Source organism: Euleptes europaea, chromosome 16 (assembly GCF_029931775.1).
Source record: "Euleptes europaea isolate rEulEur1 chromosome 16, rEulEur1.hap1, whole genome shotgun sequence".
NCBI lineage: Eukaryota > Metazoa > Chordata > Lepidosauria > Squamata > Sphaerodactylidae > Euleptes > Euleptes europaea.
The window spans coordinates 53921836-53942525 of record NC_079327.1 but is presented as its reverse complement, the minus strand read 5'-3'; the positions used below and the strand labels follow the sequence as shown (position 1 = coordinate 53942525).

Genomic DNA, 20690 nt, shown 5'->3' with positions numbered 1-20690 from the left:
TGAATGGAGCGTCTCCACAGACCTCTCAGGATCCTCCTGCTAAACCGAATGCTCCTACCAAAATCAAAGAAGTGGACTCCACCGTCTACGTGGATGCAGTTTTACAACACCTTAACGGTGACCCACAACTACCCATCAAAGCACTAATCGACTCCGGTTGCTGTCGCACTCTCATAAGCGAAGCCACTTTTGCTGCACTCAGAGCCGAATCTGAGGCTTTACCCGCCCCTGTCCAATTTGCCCAAATGGACGGGAGCCATTTCCAGGGGGGTCCAGTTGATCACCGCACCATAGGGGTGGCAATGGGAATTGGCTCCCACTGGGAGCAAATAGACTTCACTATAGCCCCTATCCGTTTTGAAGTGGTCTTGGGTATTAACTGGATTAAAGGACATAGTCCCAGTATTAACTGGGAAACAAACACTATCTCCTTCGCCAGCCCCATGTGCGATCAGCACCGACAGAACTTTGCGCTGTTATATCCGCCTGTCCCAGCATTGGCCTCCGATGTCCCAGCACTTCCAGTCCTACCTAACGTATATCGAGACTTTGCGGATGTCTTCGACCTTAAAGAATGTGATACCTTACCCCCCCACCGGGCCTCGGACTGTACAATTGAGGTGGTCAAGGACTGCACATTAACCAAAAGTAAAATTTACCCTATGAGCGCTTCCGAGCGCACTGTTCTCCGGGACTTCCTTGACAAAAACCTCGCCAGAGGGTTCATTCGCCCATCGAATGCCCCGAACTCGCCCCCTGCGTTTTTTGTCTGAAAAAAGGAGGGCGACCTTCGTTTATGCATTGACTTCAGGAAACTCAATGCGGTTACCCAAACCAACGCCTATCCTATCCCATTAATATCTGACATTTTGGGACAGTTACAGGAGGGCCGGGTATTCTCCAAGTTAGACTTGGTAGAAGCCTACTACCGAGTCCGCATCCGCGAAGGAGATGAGCACCTCACTGCCTTCTCTAGCTGTTTCGGTATGTATGAATTCCTCGTGATGCCGTTTGGATTAAAAGGGGCCCCGGGGGTCTTTATGCAACTCATCAACGAAATCCTTCATGACTTGCTGTATCGCGGGGTGGTGGTTTACTTAGACGACATTCTTATTTATTCAAAAACCATGGAAGAGCATGTAACTCTAGTCCGAGAAGTTCTGCAGCGCCTGCGCGACCACCAACTCTTTGCAAAACTGGCTAAATGCGAGTTTCATCAAAGCCAGCTCACATTTTTAGGATACATAATCTCCCACCAAGGTCTTCGCATGGACCCTGTCAAAGTCCAAGCCGTTCTCGATTGGACTCCTCCCACCAACCGCAAGCAAGTGCAACAGTTTTTGGGATTTGCGAACTTTTATCGAGGATTCATTCCTAACTTCGCCCAAGTGGCCCTACCCATTACTGATCTACTAAAAACCAAAGGGAAAGCAAACACAGCTACCTTACCCTCCGCAAAAATCCTGTGGACTGATCAATGCCAAGCCGCGTTTGTGGCTCTCAAACGCCTCTTCGCATCCGAACCCGTACTACAGCACCCGGACCCAAACCAAATGTTTATTGTGCAAGTCGATGCCTCCGATGTAGCTATGGGAGGGGCCCTCCTCCAGAAAGGTCCGGATGGCCTTCTTCACCCGTGCGCTTACTTTTCGAGGAAATTTGCGCACGCACAATTAAACTGGCCCATTTGGGAGAAAGAGGCAGCGGCCGTTCACCATGCCCTGACTCTATGGAGACAATTCTTAGAGGGGTCCAATATCCCCTTCGAGGTTTGGACCGATCACAAGAATCTAGCTGCCCTCACGGGGTCCCATAAACTATCAGCAAAACAACAACGTTGGGCTGAATTCTTCGCTCAGTTTCGTTTCGTCCTAAAGCATGTTCCTGGGAAGCAAAACGTTCTCGCAGATGCCCTCTCCCGGTTGCCACAATATCCGGTAAAACTCGAGAGACCAACTGACTCTGTTCACCCCTACGCAAAGGGGAGCCCTTCCTGTACTGGCCGTGCAAACTCGCTCTCAGCAACAACATCCCAGATCCAGTTCTCCAGCACCTCCAACCCGAGCGGCTACCCAACCGCCCTCGCAACAACAACGAACCGACGATTGCACTCCTCCAACCCCACCGGCTGCCCTACCGCCTGCAATCTGCGCGCCACCGCACGTAAGCACTACCCCCATAGCTGGTCCTAAGACTACTATAGCCGGGGGGGGGGTTCCCGCCAAGGTTCCCATCTCCGAATCCTTTTTAAATACCCTTCGGGACCACTGCCTTTCTGAACGCTCCACTCACACCCTACCCCGTGGGGTAATGGAACAGGGAGGCTCATGGTACAAAGACTCTAAATTGTATGTACCCAAGGCACTTCGAAAAGACGTTTTACACTTAGCTCATGGAGTAAAAACAGCTGGACACTTTGGATTCCTAAAAACTCTCCACTTATTGCGCAGACAATTTTGGTGGGGGGGAATGCGTTCCGACGTTGACTCTTTTATTCGCAGCTGCCCTGTTTGCGCCACAGTGAAACGATCACAAGGCAAACCCCCGGGGCTACTGCAACCTCTAGAAACACCCAACAGACCATGGGAAGTGATTGCTATGGACTTTATGACTGATCTCCCTCTCAGCGGAGGAAAAACTGTATTATGGGTTGTTACTGATTTGTTTTCCAAGCAAATCCATTTAGTTCCATGCGCAGGGATCCCCTCTGCTCAAAAAATGGCCCGCCTCTTCGTGACACATATCTTCAAATTACATTCGTTTCCGCGAAAAATACTCTGTGACCGCGGCAGTGGCTTTGTTTCCAAGTTTTGGAAAGCATTTCTCAAGTTGGTAGGGGTTGAACAAGGATTGTCTACTGCATACCATCCTCAAACCGATGGTCAAACTGAACGTGTAAATGCTGTCCTTGAATGTTATTTACGCTGTTATGTAAACTACCACCAAGATAACTGGGTGGAACTGTTACCTTTTGCATAATATGCCTACAATAACGCTGTTCATCAATCTACAGGTTTTAGCCCATTCTATGCAGTGTATGGACAGGATTTTGGTCCTGTTACTCCCAGAAATAATGTGGAGGGGGAGGGAGATCCTGACGTTGCTTCCTGGGCACACACCCTCCGTACCACTTGGCCTTGGCTCGTTAACAATCTCGACCGAGCCAAGCGCAAATACAAAGCACAAGCTGATAAACATCGTTCCCCCGGGGGCGAACTGCGAGTGGGTAAATTGGTCTATCTTTCCACCAAAAACCTACGTTCCACCCGTCCGTGCCTTAAACTCAATGCTAAATTCATTGGCCCGTTCCCGATCACACGGGTCATTAATCCTGTCACAGTGGAACTAGCTCTCCCGAAAACCCTGAGGCGTGTGCATCCCGTTTTCCACATTAGCCTCCTTAAGCCCCATACGGCCTCTCCACAATGGCATCCCGATCCGCCCCCCGAACAGCCCATTATGGTGGGGGGGGAAGAGCACTTCGAGGTCTCCAAAATCCTTGACTCTCGTGTTCACCATGGAAACCTACAGTATTTGGTCCGTTGGAAACACTTCCCCCCTGCCTACGACGAATGGGTTCGCGCACGAGATGTCTCCGCCCCCAAACTAATCGATGCCTTTCACACTGCCTACCCGGACAGACCGTCCCCCTTACAGACTGGGAGGGGGCCCTAAGGGGAGCAGGATGTCAGGCTGCTATCTCGGTTTCAGTATTGTTTCTGTGTCGGTACTGTACTGTCTAGCCTCAAGGCCGACCACACATACCAAGGCCTGGGAATACTGCTCCTGGGAAAGTTGACTCTGTCTGTGTATGCTGTTATTGTATAATCTCCCGCCATTTACTGCCTTATATTATCGTTCGGCTAGTGAGACTCTCATAGCTGCCATAGTTCCCTGTATGCACTGTATTGCCTTTTTGACCAGTAAAAGCCATCTGCTTGGATTCTATATGACTCTGTGGTGATTTCTGGTTCGAAGGGTCAGGAGCTCACATTAGGGAGGGGGTGGAAGTGAGGGGCAGCGACGTACAGTTTAAGCAGGCTGATGTGGAACACCGGATGCACCCCTCGGAGGGACTTGGGGAGTTCCAACTCCACCGTGACGTCGTTGATGACTCGGGTTATGGGGAAAGGGCCCACATATTTGTCACTAAGCTTTTTGCACGGCCGAAGTGATCGTAGGTTCTTTGTGGAAAGGTAAACCTGCCCCCCCACCTTGAGTTCCCACCCCGGGACCGATGTTTATCGGCTTGGTCTTTGTATATGCGCTTGGCCCTTTCCAGGTTCTTCTGCAACCAGGGCCAAGTGGTCTGCACCACCTGTACCCAATCCTGGACCTCCTGTACTCCTTCAAGTTCAGGAGTGATGGCAGGAGAACCAAAGGGCCCAAAGTCTTTTCCATAAACCACAGGAAACGGACTGAAACCTGTGGAGGAATGGGGGGCATTATTATACATACATAACTGGTTTCTCTAAAGGTATCAATGACTATATTCAGCAGTGTTCCCTGTACAGCAGTAAATCCTCCCCTAGGGCAAATTTTAATCATTGTCTATTAATATTGTGATTTCAGTATGCATAATCTTAAATTTAATTATTACTTTTCTTTATCTAAAGTTTTGATGTCCTAGATATGGCTAGTATAATATATCTTAACACTGATGAACTTTGAGATAATTTAACCAGGCTCAGCCCATTTTGCATGTTAGTATTTGTAAAGTCTTTACTCAATTATAAAACTAAAAAAAGGATGTTGTATCATTATTAGTCCAGAGATATTCCATAGTCCATTCATCATTGCATTTCATTTTCTATAGCTTTTCTTAGAGAAAAAATAGAATTGAAGGATGTGACAAATAACAGAATGCAGATTTTACTTTACACTGGCTGAAGGGAACAAAACAAAACTTAGACCTCTAGTAAAGCTTGTTTACATTAATCAGATACAATATTTTTGCAATGCACTGTTATGTCATGAAATAAATGCAAAGGCCTATTGTGTGTGTGTTAAGTGCCATCAAGTCGCTTACAACTTATAGCGACCCTATGAATGAATGGCGTCCGAAACATCCTATTGTTAACAGCCTTGTTCAGGTCATCATCATCATCACCAGTATTAGGTATGTACCACACCATAGTTATAAAACAAGATTAAAAACCAAGAAGGATTAAAATAACATTGTTAGTAACATTTTCTAGGAGAGTGTACAAGCAGTTCGCGTATCCTTGTATCTGGCTACTTGCTGAGTAATAAAAGAATTTCTGTCTGATAAAAGATACACCACCAACTGCTGGTCTGAGAAGCTCTGAGCACTCAACAACAGAGGTCTGATATAAACATTCCTTGGCCGCAAGTAAAAATTACAGTACATTAACATATGAATTAAGTGTTCAGGTACCCCAATTATGCATGGTCAACACCTGTCACTGAGAGGAATTCCCTTATATCTACTATATAAAATGGCTGATGGAAGAATATTAACAGCCCATTCCTGAGGCACACCAGTGGGCATGCCCAAAGCCCTTAGGAGACTGACGAAGGCCTCCGCCAGCACAGGGGCCCACAACGCCAGCGCCCAGAAGTCACACACTGGCGTGAGTGGCCCCAGCGCCGGCGGGCAGGCCTGGATGCCGGTCCCTGACCACCGCCGTGGCAGTGCTGAGCCCGGATGCCGCCGGGAGGCATTTCGGCTCAGGAACACCCCCGCTTTCTTTGCAGTATGAGGGTTGCACGGTTTTTTTTGCGCCGGGTGGACGTTTTGGCGGTGCCGAAACCTTTTTAGGAGGCAACGCCGCTGGGTGCCTCCTAAGCCCGGTGCAGGCATTCCTCTCAGGAATGCACTGTTAATGTGGGAAGCATAAATGCTCTGAGGACATCAGGTGATTCCAAATGAGATAAGTAATCAGCTACAGTTCCATAAAACGGAACAACACCATGAAACATGAGAGAACAATCTTTGTTCACTAAAGAAAATAAATATAAAGTATATCTAGCAAGTGCTGATGCATTAATCTAAAAGCCTGCTCTTTTCCAAGCAGCAAAAGAGAGTCAAAAGAAATACCAATAGATGTTATTTTCCTATTAATTAACTTTGACCACTTACTTATTTAGGAGTCTGAGAGCAAGGCAGAAATATAACTGGGGTGTTCAGTTAGAAAATGCAAATGCAATGAGAACTTAATGGTCTGAATCCAGGCCTTGGTTTCGATAACCCTTGCCCAGATTCAAGGCACAGAGCTGCATACCCAAAACAATTAGGGACACCTAAAATGTGATGCAGAAAAGAAGACTGGACCCTCTTAGTGCCCTGGTTAAAGGCACTTATCCAGATAGGAATTCCGTATAGAAATTGGACCATAGATTTAGCCTTATATGTGTAAAAGGCAGCAGGAAATATTCCACCATGAACGTAGAAAAAGCGAGTTACGGCCTCAATATTGCATAGTATAGTTTCTGTGGAATGTCCAATTGTTATTATATTGGAAGTTCAGTCCCAGATATCTAAATTGTTTTACTTGTTCAATTTCATGTCCATTAATTTTCCAACAGCAGCTCCTCCAAGTTTTGGGGAAAAAAACCAGAATCTTAGATTTCCTAAAATTGATAGATAATAAATTAGAATCGCAGTAGCTTACAAACATAGATAGCAGATGTCTTAAGCCCTTCTGTGTTAGTGATAATACCACGGCATCATCAGCACAGAGTAATAAGGGGATGAAGGGAGGACCCAGTTTGGGGAAATGGCCATCTACTGTTCTTAAAGTTAATGCAAGATCATTTATGAAAAAGCTGAAAAGATAGGGGGCCAATACACATCCCTGTTTCACACCTCGATTTGTAGCAATCTCTCTAGTTAGTTCACCTTGAGGGTCATATGGAACTTGGCAGCTGGTTGAGAAATGCAGTTTCTGAATAAGGAAGAGCAGTCTCTTAATCTTGTTCAGGTCTTGCAAACTGAGGCAGTGACTTCCTTGATTGAGTCAATCCATCTCAAGTCGGTGTGAGAGTCCCCAACCTAGCTGGGCAAACTTCGCCAAACCAATTGCTCAGACTTGGATGCAGAAACAAATGATTTATTGAAGGCTTCAGATAGAGAAGACAGGCTCATGGATTCAAAGTTACGAGTGACTAGCTTATCGGGGTTACAGTATTTATCTACTACAGGGCATGAAGGTTCACACGCATGGGAGACATGGGAGGTTACAAGGCAAACCGGTGCAACATAAAACATCAAACAGTCCTAGAGAGACAGTGAGGGCTATCTGCATTTCAAGGCCGGAGGCAGCCCGAGGGGGTGAAGGCAGAAGGCACAGCAGGTGGCACCTGGGCAAGAAGGACGAGGCGGGGGACTCAGGAAGATACACAGAGGTGCGAACTGCTTGTACGAGTTCAAAGAGGGAGAGATAGAAACAGATAGGAGCCAAAACCAGATGGCCCTCACATTCTGCCCCCCTTAAGGCCCCCCTCCCGCGAGTTCGGGAGGTCGAGGCTTCTCGGGATAAGCGCAATGGAATTCATGTACGAGCCGGGGGGGGCGGCCATGTGGGGGGCTGCAACCCATTCATCGTGCGCGGCGCCTAGATGTTTCCACCGAACAAAGTAAAATAGCTTTCCCTTTTTCCACTTGGAATCCAAGACTTTGGATACTTCCATGTGGGTATCCCCTCCTACAACAGTGGGCACTTCTGGCTTAGAAGGGGGGTGGAACTGGGGAGCGGAGACGAACGGCTTGAGCAGACTGATGTGGAAAACGGGGTGTACCCCGCGAAGGGTTTTGGGAAGATCCAGCTCCGCAGTTACCTCGTTAATGACCCGAGTAATGGGGAAAGGACCCACATATCGGTCGCTGAGTTTTTTACAGGGTCGGAGGGAACGCAGATTCTTCGTGGAAAGATAAACCTGTTCCCCCACCCGGAGTTCCCATCCCTGTGACCGGTGTTTGTCAGCTTGTTCTTTGTATTTCCGTTTGGCCCGTTCAAGGTTCTTCTGTAGCCAGGGCCAAGTGGAACTGACCGCCTGCACCCATTCCTGCATCTCGGGCACTGCCTCGAGTTCGGGGGAGACGGGGGCGGCACCGAAAGGGCCAAAATCGGTTCCGTATACTACACGGAACGGACTAAACCCCGTGGAGGAGTGAGGGGCGTTGTTGTATGCGTATTCGGCGAAGGGTAACAGGTCCACCCAGTCATCCTGATGGTAATTTACATAACATCGGAGGTAGCACTCGACCACGGCATTCACCCGTTCGGTTTGGCCATCGGTTTGCGGGTGGTAGGCCGACGAGAGCCCTGTTCCCCCACCCCCATAAGCTTCAGGAAGGCCCGCCAGAATTTGGCAACAAACTGGGCCCCTCTGTCGGAGAGGACCTTCCTAGGAATCGAGTGAAGCCTGAGGACATGGGTGACAAACATTTTGGCCAACCCCTGCGCCGACGGGAGCCCAGCGCAGGGGACAAAGTGGACCTGCTTGGAGAAGAGGTCCGTAACAACCCACAGTACGGTTTTGCCCCTGCTGGGGGGTAGATCGGTGATGAAATCCATGGCGATCACCTCCCATGGTCGGGTGGGGATCTCCAGAGGTTTCAGAAGCCCTGGGGTTTCCCCCCCCCCGTTTTTGGCGGTGGCGCATGTGGGACAACTGCGAACGTACAATTCCACATCCCCTCTCATGCCCGGCCACCAGAATTGCCGCCGTACCAAATGCAACGTCTTGACGAACCCAAAGTGACCGGCCAGTTTGGCCCCGTGGACCAGTCCCAAAACCTCCCTGCGAAGAGAGGCTGGGACATAGAGTTTCCCTTCCTGCACCCACCAGGACTCTCGCTGCTCCATACCGGAAGGGAGCGTCTGCTGCTCTGCTTCCTGTAGGGACGCGTCCCGGAGGCGCTGCTGGAAAGCCTCCGGGATTCCCTTGAGCGAGGGACCACTGGGGTGGCGGGTTTGAGACCGGGTGGAGACTGCCAAACCCGGGATCTCTCCCCTTTGCTCAGGAGTGAAAAGAGAGTCCACAGGACGGTCAAAATCGTTGCGGTACTGGGGCAGTCGGGATAGGGCATCTGCTAGGGCGTTTTCCTTGCCGGGTACGTGTTTGAGGGTGAACCGAAATTTGGCAAAGAATTGGGCCCAACGTATTTGCTTGGCGTTGAGTTTTCTAGCCCCTTTGAGAGCCTCCAGATTCTTGTGATCAGTACACACTTCAAACGGGAATTCTGCCCCTTCTAGGAAATGCCTCCACACAGTGAGGGCGTGCTTAACTGCCGCGGCTTCTTTCTCCCAGATGGCCCAGTTGATTTCGGACTGGGTAAACTTCTTGGAGAAATAGGCGCATGGCTTTAAAGCCCCGCTTTCGTCCCGCTGCAGGAGGGCCCCTCCCATAGCTACATCGGATGCGTCCACCTGGACCACAAACGGTTTGGTGCAGTCTGGGTGGGCCAGGACCGGTTCGGACGAGAAGAGTAGCTTCAAGTCCTCAAAAGCCTGTTGGCAGGGAGGGGACCACTGCAGTCGGGCCGAAGGCAAGGCGGCATTGGCACCCTTTCCCTTCGTACGCAGAAGGGAAGTGAGAGGAAGAGCAACTTGCGCAAAGTTGGGAATGAAATTGCGGTAGAAATTGGCGAACCCCAAGAACTGCTGCAGTTGCTTGCGCGTGGTAGGGGGTTCCCAATCTCGCACAGCCTGAACCTTTCCGGGGTCCATTTCCAACCCCTGGTGGGAGATTACATAGCCTAGAAAGGTAATGGAAGGCTGGTGGAATTCACACTTAGACACCTTGGCATATAACTTGTGGTCCCGTAACCGCTGGAGGACCTCCCGCACTAGTCGGACATGCTCGTCCATGGTTTCAGAATAGATGAGAATATCATCCAGAAATACCACCACCCCCCGAAACAACAAATCATGTAACACTTCATTGATTAACTGCATGAACACACTCGGAGCCCCAGAAAGTCCGAATGGCATGACTAAATACTCAAACATGCCAAAACAGCTCGAAAAGGCCGTCTTTGGTTCGTCCCCCTCTTTTATGCGAATGCGGTGGTAAGCTTCTACTAAGTCCAGTTTGGTGAAAATCCGGCCCTCCTTCAATTGTGCTAGCAGGTCTGGAATGAGAGGGAGGGGGTAAGCGTTAGACTGCGTGACAGCGTTGAGCCTCCGAAAGTCAATACACAGTCTCAAGTCTCCCGTTTTCTTTTTGACAAAAAAGGCGGGGGCGGAGTACGGAGCTTTGGAGGGGCGGATGAAGCCCCTCGCCAAGTTAGTGTCCAAATAGTCCCGCAACACTGTCTTTTCACTGGGGCTCATGGGGTACACCTTTCCCTTGGACAACTTGCCGTCCCCAACTATTTCAATCGCACAGTCGGTCTCCCGGTGTGGTGGCAGTTCGTCACACTCCCGCACATCAAACACATCCGAATATTGGGAGTATTCCGAGGGTAGGTTGGGGGTATTGGAAACGGGTCCTGGGGAACCCACTAGGGCGGCTGCCGGGGCCTCGGTCATGCGGTCCCTGTCATGCATGGCGCAGGGATCCTCAGGGAAGGTAAGGGTCCTCTTGACCCAATCAATAGAAGGGTTGTGGCCCCGTAGCCAATTCATTCCCAGTACTACAGGGGCAACTATGGGGGCAATGGTAAAGTACAGCCGTTCCCAATGCTCCCCTACAGTCATGTCTATCGCGGTAGTCCGGTGAGTGACAGGCCCCTTTTTAAAGTCACTCCCGTCCATCTGGGAGAAGCGAAGGGGACCCGGGAGGCGCTTGCGGCGGACCTGCAATTTCCGGGCTGCCTCCTCGCTAATCAATGTGCGGGCGCACCCCGAGTCCACGAGCGCGGGGAATTCTAAAACTGGGCCCCCCGTGGGTAGTGAGAGGTGAACCCGAATATAAACATTATCTTCCTGGGCGCTTACCATCGGTGGAGCTCCTTGCACGAGGGTCGGTGCGGTCTGCTGAGGAGCCCCCTTTACAGCAGACCGACGGCGTTTTTTGCCGGCACATCCCACTCTTCCTCCTCGCTGGACGAGGGGGACGTGGTATTTGTAATCCGTGACTCGGCGGAGTCAGAGGTTGCACTGGCAATCCGGGGTCCCGATGGACCGGTCGAACTGGCGAACTCATCCCGGGTGTGGGCGTGCAGTGCCGAGGGGGTGCTCCGACGTCCTGGAGCGTTGCTTCGGCGTCGCGGTTGACCCTCTGCGGGGGCTTTCTCTGGTTCGCTCGGGACGGGGCGAATGGAAGCCGGGCGTCCGGAGCGGGATGGGCATTGGGAGGCGAAGTGACCCTTTCCTCCACAGACCAGGCACACCCCTGCCTCGAAGCGCTTGCGGCGCTCAGCCGGCGTGGGGCCGCCCCCGCCTGGGGTGCGAGGGTCCCGGATCCCACTTGCCTTGTCTCCTCTTGGTTTGAAGTCGCGGCCGGAACGTTGCTTGGACAGGTTCAGGAGCTGCTTCCGATTTTCGATATCGGCAGCGTGGCGTACCCAACCTTCCACGTCAGGGGGGTTGCCTTGCATAAAGGCCCAATGCTGCAGGTCCGGGTTTAGGCCCTCCCTGAACAACTGCACCCGGGTAGCCTCACTCCAGTCCAGAATCCGACTCGACAGGGACTGGAACTCGCTCGCATACTGCGCCACTGACTTGGCCCCTTGGCGTAGTTGCATCAGAGCGGCTTTGGCCCGCTCCCCCAGGTTCGGGTCCTCGAACCGGTTACGGAGTGCGATCATAAAGTCATCCAAACTCCGTAGCACAGGGGAGCGGAGCTCGTACTGTAACACCATCCACGCGGCCGCTTCGCCTTGCAGGAGGGAGGCCACATACTGGACCTGGGACTCCTCGGAGGTAAAGGTCCTGCCCTGCTCCCGCATAAAAATGTCCACTTGGACCATGAAAAAGGTCAACTGGTCCCCCGACCCATCGTATGTAATTTTCAAGTCCCGGCGGGCCGGGGTGCTGGGAGGAGGCGCGGGGGGAGCCGCCGGTGTCCCATCCGGAGGGTTACCTGGCGGGGGCTGTACCTTCAGCGCGTCCATGGCAGCGGCCATCTCCTCCATCACAAGCTGCATGGCATCTATGCGCTCCACCATCGCCTGGCGCTCCTCCTGCCACTGTCTCCGCTCCTCATCCATCAGAGCGGGGTCGTCCTCGAACCCCGTACCCGTTAAGGCCAAGCGGCGGTGCTTTGCCTCAGTCCGGGAAAGCGACCAACCTTTCGGCGAGTCCAGCCAAGTGTTAAAGGTGGTCTTGGGACGCGTGCCCGGTCCTGGGCCCGGTCGGGGCGCACCTGGCACCTTCTGGTCCGGTTTGTCTTTCGGGGCCGGCTTGTCCGGGACACCGCTTCCATCCGGGGAGGCCGGTGGGGTCATTTTTTCCTCGTCGGCTGACATAGCTGTCCCGTAGGGTACAGATGCAGAACGAAGAGGCAAAGACTCGTAACTTAATGTGAGAGTCCCCAACCTAGCTGGGCAAACTTCGCCAAACCAATTGCTCAGACTTGGATGCAGAAACAAATGATTTATTGAAGGCTTCAGATAGAGAAGACAGGCTCATGGATTCAAAGTTACGAGTGACTAGCTTATCGGGGTTACAGTGTTTATCTACTACAGGGCATGAAGGTTCACACGCATGGGAGACATGGGAGGTTACAAGGCAAACCGGTGCAACATAAAACATCAAACAGTCCTAGAGAGACAGTGAGGGCTATCTGCATTTCAAGGACGGAGGCAGCCCGAGGGGGTGAAGGCAGAAGGCACAGCAGGTGGCACCTGGGCAAGAAGGACGAGGCGGGGGACTCAGGAAGATACACAGAGGTGCGAACTGCTTGTACGAGTTCAAAGAGGGAGAGATAGAAACAGATAGGAGCCAAAACCAGATGGCCCTCACAGTCGGGTCTTCCTCTTTTCCTGCTGCCTTCAACTTTTCGTAGCATTATTGCCTTTTCCAGTGAATCTTGTAACTGCTTATTACAATAAGCTGATGATTTTGAGGGTGAGCTGTGAGGTGCCACTCTTGCCTACATTTAAAGAGACCATCGACTAAACTCACCAGTGCTGATGGGCAATCCTATGGGAGGAGTAGTTCTGGCTCAGCCAGGGACAGCGCAGTCACGGCTTAGCCGCACTGCCTCCTGGTCGGCTTGCTGTGCCTTGACGAGCAAGCTGATTGGGAAATTCCCCCAAACCCCATGGAACTGGTCTATGCAGTTACATGGGGCTATGCCACCATTTTTGCTGGCATAAGTCTATGCTGCCAAAATGGGCCATTCCTAGGGTGAAAGGGTTTAGGGAGCTGACTAGTGTCAGCCCCACCCCTGGGAACACCCCCTTTGTTGCCAGTGTGAGCCTCTGCAACACTGCTGTCGAGGATGCCCAGTGCCCCTGCATGTTGCTGCCACATCACTCCCTGGTGATAGCATAAGTGGCCTGCCACTGCCATTAGTGCCCACTTGCATTGTGCAAGTGGCACCAACACTGGTGCAGGGGTCACACCAGCTCCTAAGCCCGTTCACACACACACCTTTAGGATTACATTGTTTGTCTCTTAGTCTTGGCTGAAGGGGATCTAGAGCAGATTTGTCATCCATGATGATCTGGATTTGTTTTGCCATCATTCTATCATCTTACCAAAGAAAGGCATATTATACACTGGGCAATAATTGATCACATCATTCTACTCTCAGTTTTTTTTTAATTAGTGGATGGAGGACCACCTGTTTTAAAGACCAAGGAACAGAGCCTTGAGTCAATGATTGATGAATGATGGACAACAGGGATTCATCGATGTGGTCCTTACATCATTTCGGTAACCAGGATGGGCAAGGATCTAGCGTAAAAGTAGTGGCCTTCACAGATCCCAGAATCTTGTCAGTATTTATTGTGGTAACCAGATCAGTATGATGTATAAATTGATTAAACAATCAATTAGTGAACTAGCCTCAGCATTTGGTAAAGTCAAACTGGAAAAGTGGAAAAATACCTTACTTCTAAAGCCTTCTGTTTAGCTAGACTGAATGCTAATCCCTCTGTGGTTATGCAAGGCAGAATTTTGAATATACCATACCCACACAGGACCTATCCTTGCTCTTCTGGCTCTATTGATTCATTAGCTCATGCCCTTTTGGAATGTTGCTTTTATGAGAAACTTCTATCACGTTATATCTCTCCCCTTTTAACATATAAATCTAATGCTTCTGTGTCTGCTATAATGCCTTTTTTATTGAGTGACAGGGATCCCAAGGCTACATTGTCAGTGGCAAGATTTATTTCATTCCTTATATCCCTCAAACATTAGATTTAAAATTATGCTGCTCAAGATCAATGGATCAAGTAGCTTCTAAGAGATAAAGGAAAGGGAAGGAAAAATACCTTACAGGTATTTTTCTGGGTGTTTTTTTTTTGGGGGGGGGGGGGAATGGCAATTCAAACAGTAGCCAGCAATCACAATCCTGAAAAAGCTGAAAAATCAGCTTTTTGGGGATTTTTTCAGGATTGCTGGCTACAACCTGGAAGAAGAGAAAAACCCAGTAAAAGGGGGGGGGGGAAGCAGCTTCCACACATTCATGAAGGGTTGCAGGGCTTTAAAGATTCTTCCTTAAGTAGTAGAGAAAGACTGCATATAAAAACCAACTCCTTCTTTAAATCCTCACCCTTCACCCTTCAGTCTATGGGAAATTTTCCGAGACTCTGAGTGAAGGCTGTTTTTTAAGTAGAGGCACCAAATTTGCAGGATGGCTGTTGGTGACTCTCCTTAGGTCAGGGAGTCCAGTTTTATGGCCCCTAATGTTTCCTCTATTGTTTCCAATGGAGGATGGAGGCACCTCTTTAGTGTAAATAATAAACTTTTTTGGGAAAGATAAAAAGAAAGAAATTCATCATTTTAACTTATATTGTGTACCTCTTTTAGAACTGATGGTTATGTGTTAATTCATACTGAAGCTAATTTGCAATATAGTGGGTGGCTTTTAATTTCACATAATACCAGGCTACACTAATCATCACCATTTCCATTTAAATGGCTGGCAGACTGGCTTCTCGATTTAGTGCTAGCATATTGCTCAACAGGATTTCCCATTCGAATAGCTAGCCATCTAACTATTTCACAGTGCTGGACTTAGTTCCACACCATCTTGGACAAGTAACCATGTTTTATTTGGATGTTGTTTTGTTTTGTTTTGTTTGTAGATCCATGAAACATGTTCAGAAACTGTGCTATATTTGGGAAAGTTATTTACAAGTTTTCACTCCCCCAAATACAAATCTTGGCTATTCACTGAAGTCCTAATGCATGTGATCTACTGTATCACCCATTCCTTGAAACTGTTGGGGCCACAGCACACAGAAGGGGCTATTGTTGACAATAATGTCTTAGTCCATTAAGACATTAAGTCCAGAAACTGGTAATACATATATACTTTGAAGAAGCTGATGTATACAAAACACTTTTATATTTTTAGGCAACACTACAGGACTTGGAACAAAGGCGGCCACAGCTGGAGGAATTAATAACAGCAGCACAGAATCTGAAAAATAAAACGAGCAATCAAGAGGCTCGAACAGTCATTACTGATCAAAGTAAGTAGTGAATTTTTTCTTTACCCCACCTTCTGAGCTGGTAAGAATATTGAATCACTTTTTGTAATATATGAAACACTCTTAAACCATAATCTGCTACAGAGTTAGGTGCACTTAAGGCTGTAGAAATCAGGGGGTTTAAATGGGCCTTTGAATTAGAGCCATAAAGTGTATCATTATCTACTCATACATTTTAAAGAATGGACTTCGTTACTAAAATATATAGCACATATATTTTGTTGTATCATGCAGATTATTCTTCTGTATAGTATATATAGAGCTTGATAAGATAAAAGGATTTTTAAAGGTTTGATATCTCCCCTCCCCCCGGTTTTAGAGTTCTGTCAGAAATGTTGTATTTTGTATTTTAACCATTTCTACCACCTAGAAAGGCCAAAACATATTTGGTTTTAAGGGATTTTTTAACCATTTGTAATGTTTTAATTTATCACAAAACACGTGGCACCATTTTTCCATTGAAGACCAAGTGCTTTTTTGTTACTGTTTTTGTTCTAAAATGTTTCCTTTTGGTATCTGTAGCTATTTTCATTAGTTCTCCATGTTTTGTTTCATTTGTTTTTGTTTGTCCTCCACCTTTCTGTGTATCTAGGTAACATCCTTGAGCATCCTGATCCCTTTAAAGATGTTTTACTTGCTGCAATACTAGCAGCAGTTTCTTTATATGTTGTAACCATTAAAGTGGAGCTATCTGTGCTTTGCATGTAGGCCATTTGTGTATAACAGGCACCAAAAAAGATGACACACTAATTTAAAAACATAGGCTGAGTTAGTATTCAAGTTAGTATTCAAGGTCCATTATATCTGTATTCAAGGCTTCAGAGTACAAGAGAAATTGCTAAAGAATAACAAAAATAATGGAGGTCTATAACACCTATCCTAACCTACTGGTTGCCTAGTGGTTGAATGTTCCTAACTTCAGTTTGTGAATTGATTTCTGCTTTCAAAATATGTTATATTAGCCAATATGGTTACCTTTTACTTCATGCAGATGATGTAGGTGGCTGTTGTTTGTACCACATTAACTGTGTTCATTTTTTAAAATAGTTTTACAGCATTTCTTGCTTAAAAACCAGCTTCTAGATCAGTCTGATAACAGTAGCATCCTACCTTAGGCTGGAGGAAATTCCTACAGCCTAAAATTCTTTCTCCAACTTAAGTGGCTCTTCTGTTGGTGGTAGGGATGCCTGGACTCCCACCTCATTGCCTGCTATCACCAGTGGGGGAGAAGGAATGGGTGGGGGGGGAGGATGCATGCCATAGAGATTTTGCAAAATGCCAGAGCATCTGCCATGTCATTTCCAGTTTTCAGTGGAAGTGAAGTGAGCATGCCAGGGCAACACTAGCTCACCAGTCCCCACCCACATTTCCTTCCAGGAGTTGCCAGGTGGAAGAAAGCTTCAGACTTTGTCTAGTGGGGAGATAAGGTGCAGGCCAATGGTCTTGAGGCTGAGAGCATCAGCTGTTCTGTATTGTCTCTTTTTGACCCTAAATCAATTGTTTACACGTATAATTGCAGAGAGACTGAAAGTAAATTGATAAAGACAAAAACAAATATCAGAAAAGGAGTCAGTCTGTGTGGAATTTAGGTACAAATATCATGCGACAAGGCAGTTGTATGAATGCAGACAGCACAAACAAATCAATGCACATTAGCTCTGAGACAATGTGTAAGCACTTGTCCCATGGTAATCCCACAAACAGCATCCAGAGACAAAGAGTCCAAAAAAGAGCTGATTTAATGGAAAACATACAGGTATGCAGAGCTTACAGGTACATTGATACGAATGGCAATTAGGAGTACAGGGTAGGCATATAAGGGAAAGTATTAGTCACAACAGGTCAAGGCGCCCCCCCCCCCCTCTACTGAGGAGCCGTTCCCACAGGAGATAGCACTGGAACAGGAATTCAGCAGTTAGCAAGGTCGGCCTTGAGAGGCACCTGGTGGAATCGAAACTAAAACAGAGTCTGACAGGCTGCTTAGAGCTGTGGAAAGCAGGCCTGACACAATGGCATATTATTTTATTTTTAAAAATATTTATTCACTGTCTTTTCCCCTAAAAACAGGCTCAATAAAACTTACAAAAGCCATACAAACATAAAATCAGAAAATGTATAACTCATAAAACTGTGTGTGTGTTTTAAGGGATTTCAAGTCACTTCTGATTTACGGCAACCCTATGAATTAATTACCTCCAAAATGTCCTATCATTAACAACATTGCTCAGGTCTTGCAAACTGAGGGCCATGGCATCCTGGATTGAGTAAATCCATCTCATGTTGGGTCTTCATCCCTTTCTACTGCCTTCATTTTCCTAGCATTACTGTATTTTCCAGTGACTCTTGTCTTATCATAATGTGACCAAAGTATGGTAGCCTTAGTTTAGTCATTTTAGATTCTAGGGAGAGTTCAGGCTTGATTTGATCTAGAACACAGATCTGTCTTTTCAGCAGTCCACAGTATCTGTAAAACTTTCTTCCAACAATACATTTCAAATGAATCAGCTTTCTTCCTGTACAACTTTCACACCCATATTTAGTAATGTGGAATACTGTTATTGAATTATCTTGATCTTGGTCACCATTGACACATCCTTACCCTTAAGAATCTTTTCTAACTCCTTCATGGCTGTCCTTTCCAGTCTCAGTCTCCTTCTGATTTCTTGGTTGCAGTCTCCCTTTCGGTTGATGATTGAGCCTAGAAGTAGAAAATCTTTAACAATTTCAATTTTTTCATCATCAACCTTAAAGTTGTGTAATTACCCAGTAGTCATGCTTTTTTTCTTCTTGATGTTCAGCTGTAATCCTGCTCTGACACTTTCTGCTTTACACTTCATCAGTAGTTGTGTCAAGTCTTCACTATTATCTGCCAGTAATGTGGTGTCATCTGCATTAGGGCTGTTTAAAAAAAAATTGGTATAATTCAGATTTGGGTTTAAATGGCCTCCCCGCCCCCCGGGAAATCCCAAATTCCCTTATACCGGTATAGGTAGGAATTTGGGTTTAAATTCAAGATTCCTGAATAATTCAGCCATTTAAAGCCATTTAAACACATTCACAGCTTTCTGTAGCTCTGGTTTTAATGGAGGGGGGTTGCCCCCTTCCAGACCCCATAACTCTGGGACCCCTGACCCAGTCTTCACCAAACTTGGGGGTTCTTGCAAGGAGAGTCCCTCCAGCTACCTGAAAATTTGGGACCTCTACCTCAAAAAATGCCCCCCAAGGAACTGCAAAAAACCCGTCCCATTGCCTCAAACTTTCCTAGCCCATTTTCTTCTTCCCTACCCTAACAACTAGCAAGCCCTACACACAACTACCAAACAACATCACAAACAAGCTACATAGAAGCAGAACAACCAATAAGCTCGACAAAGTTGACCACACTGAGAAGTCTATGGAGCCGAGACTCTTAACAAAAAACCCTAAACACAACAAACCACAACAAAATCAAAAGTGAGGGCCCTTTTGCCCTCCCCTACCAAACCTACACTATATGAGCTGAGTGGAGGCTGGACACAGCATCCAGGCACACTCTGGCAGCACAAGCCTCACAAAACCCACATCCAGCCACATGACGCCAGGTAGCTGGAGTTTCCCCCCCACCAAAGTTAACCACTAGCAAACAAAACACTCAATCAAAGCAGTTGTGTGAGTTTGTGATCTAAACTCAGCCTTGCTTGGAGCCAGCCAAGCCAACCATAGCAGAAACCCTCCCCCACTCCCTAAATCAGTAGCCTGATTTCACACCAGAGAATCACTGCCACGAGGCAGGTGAACTGGATCCCCCCCACAGGCAGAAATCACACAGGTGAGGCAAGGCAACACTTTAGGAACCCAGGTTAACCACTGGCAAAGTACAATGGTCTGGCTCACTTCAGACCAGCCAAAGTTGGTAACAGGGGGAGAGAACAGAAATCAATCTCCCACACACACAAGGCCAGCCCAGAATCCACCCCAACCAGAACACCAAATTGCAAAGGAGAAAATAAACCAGAAATCAAGCTCCCAAACAGGCAAGCACACCCCAACCCAAAGAAAATATACAGAGCAGAATCTGTTTCCCCACCCCACCCCACCCCACACACAGAAAAAAAGTTATAAAGAAAAGCCCCCAAGTAAAATGATATTAATAAAATTAAGTAAAATGATAGGGTCAAACTGTGGGTGTTTTCTCTTCTCTTCCACATCCAGGGACCACAGGAAGCAGGGAGGCACAGTCAGGGAATTATAATCCAGATAGATAGATCCAATTCCAGCAGGCAGGTCAGCAATCTGGATACCAAGAGGAGCACAGCACAGCAGCCAGCACCAGAAAAATGGAAGGAACAGAGTGGCAGGGGGATAGTGTGAGGTTCTCCAGCCAACCTCGGCAATCCCAAAAAGTCACTCTCTCAGACAGGCAGGTCTAAAGCAGGTAAACGTTTATTTAGGAGCTGCAGGATACAGCATAAGCAATCCACAGTTTCAAAGCTGCTAATGGCAAGCCAAACTGCAAAGCATAACTTTAAGCATGGAGTCATTTCAGGTGCACAGCTAAGCGGCCTGGGAACTATGAGATAACAGCACCTGGTAGGAAGCAGGGAGTGAGCTAACCAAAATACAGTAGTTGCCTGCTAGAGACTCAAGGCCAGGACAGGGGGGAGGGAAAGGAGGGAAACAGCCCGAACAGGGAATCAAATCCAAAGAATAACAGAGGAACAGGAATGGGCCTAACTCATGTCAAGGGCCTGTCTGACCAGCGTGTGAGACGCCGAACACATTGGATACACTTGAACAGAACGATATACAAAAGGATACACTTGGACAGAAACAAGCATGACTCATGGCAAGACTCTTACAGATAGTATATATTCTTCTGGCCAATTCAGAGAAGTTCAAATTGGAGATTCCCTTCTTTGATTGGCCAGAAGACCCAGCTCTGGCCACCTCTATTTAAAGCCCCTGCCACCCATGTCCCTGGGACTCCCGGGGAGGCTGGCGGGGGGGGGTGGGCTTAGTTTAGATCCATGCTGCCAGGCTTGGCAGTGTGGATCTCTTTAAAGCCCCCACTGCCTGCGTCCCTGGGACTCCCAGGGGGGGGGGCTTAGTTTAGAAACAAAGGCGGGGAATG

General features: G+C 48.0%; 1 protein-coding gene across 2 annotated transcripts in view; it reads left to right on the top strand.

Moving 5' to 3' along the window:
• Positions 1–20690, top strand: part of DMD (dystrophin) — a 1354185-nt gene that overhangs the window by 949390 nt on the left and 384105 nt on the right. For both annotated transcript variants that reach the window (XM_056862020.1, XM_056862019.1), the window contains one exon: positions 15445–15562. In XM_056862020.1, coding sequence (XP_056717998.1) covers positions 15445–15562 — 118 coding nt within the window. The remainder of the gene's footprint in view (positions 1–15444; positions 15563–20690) is intronic.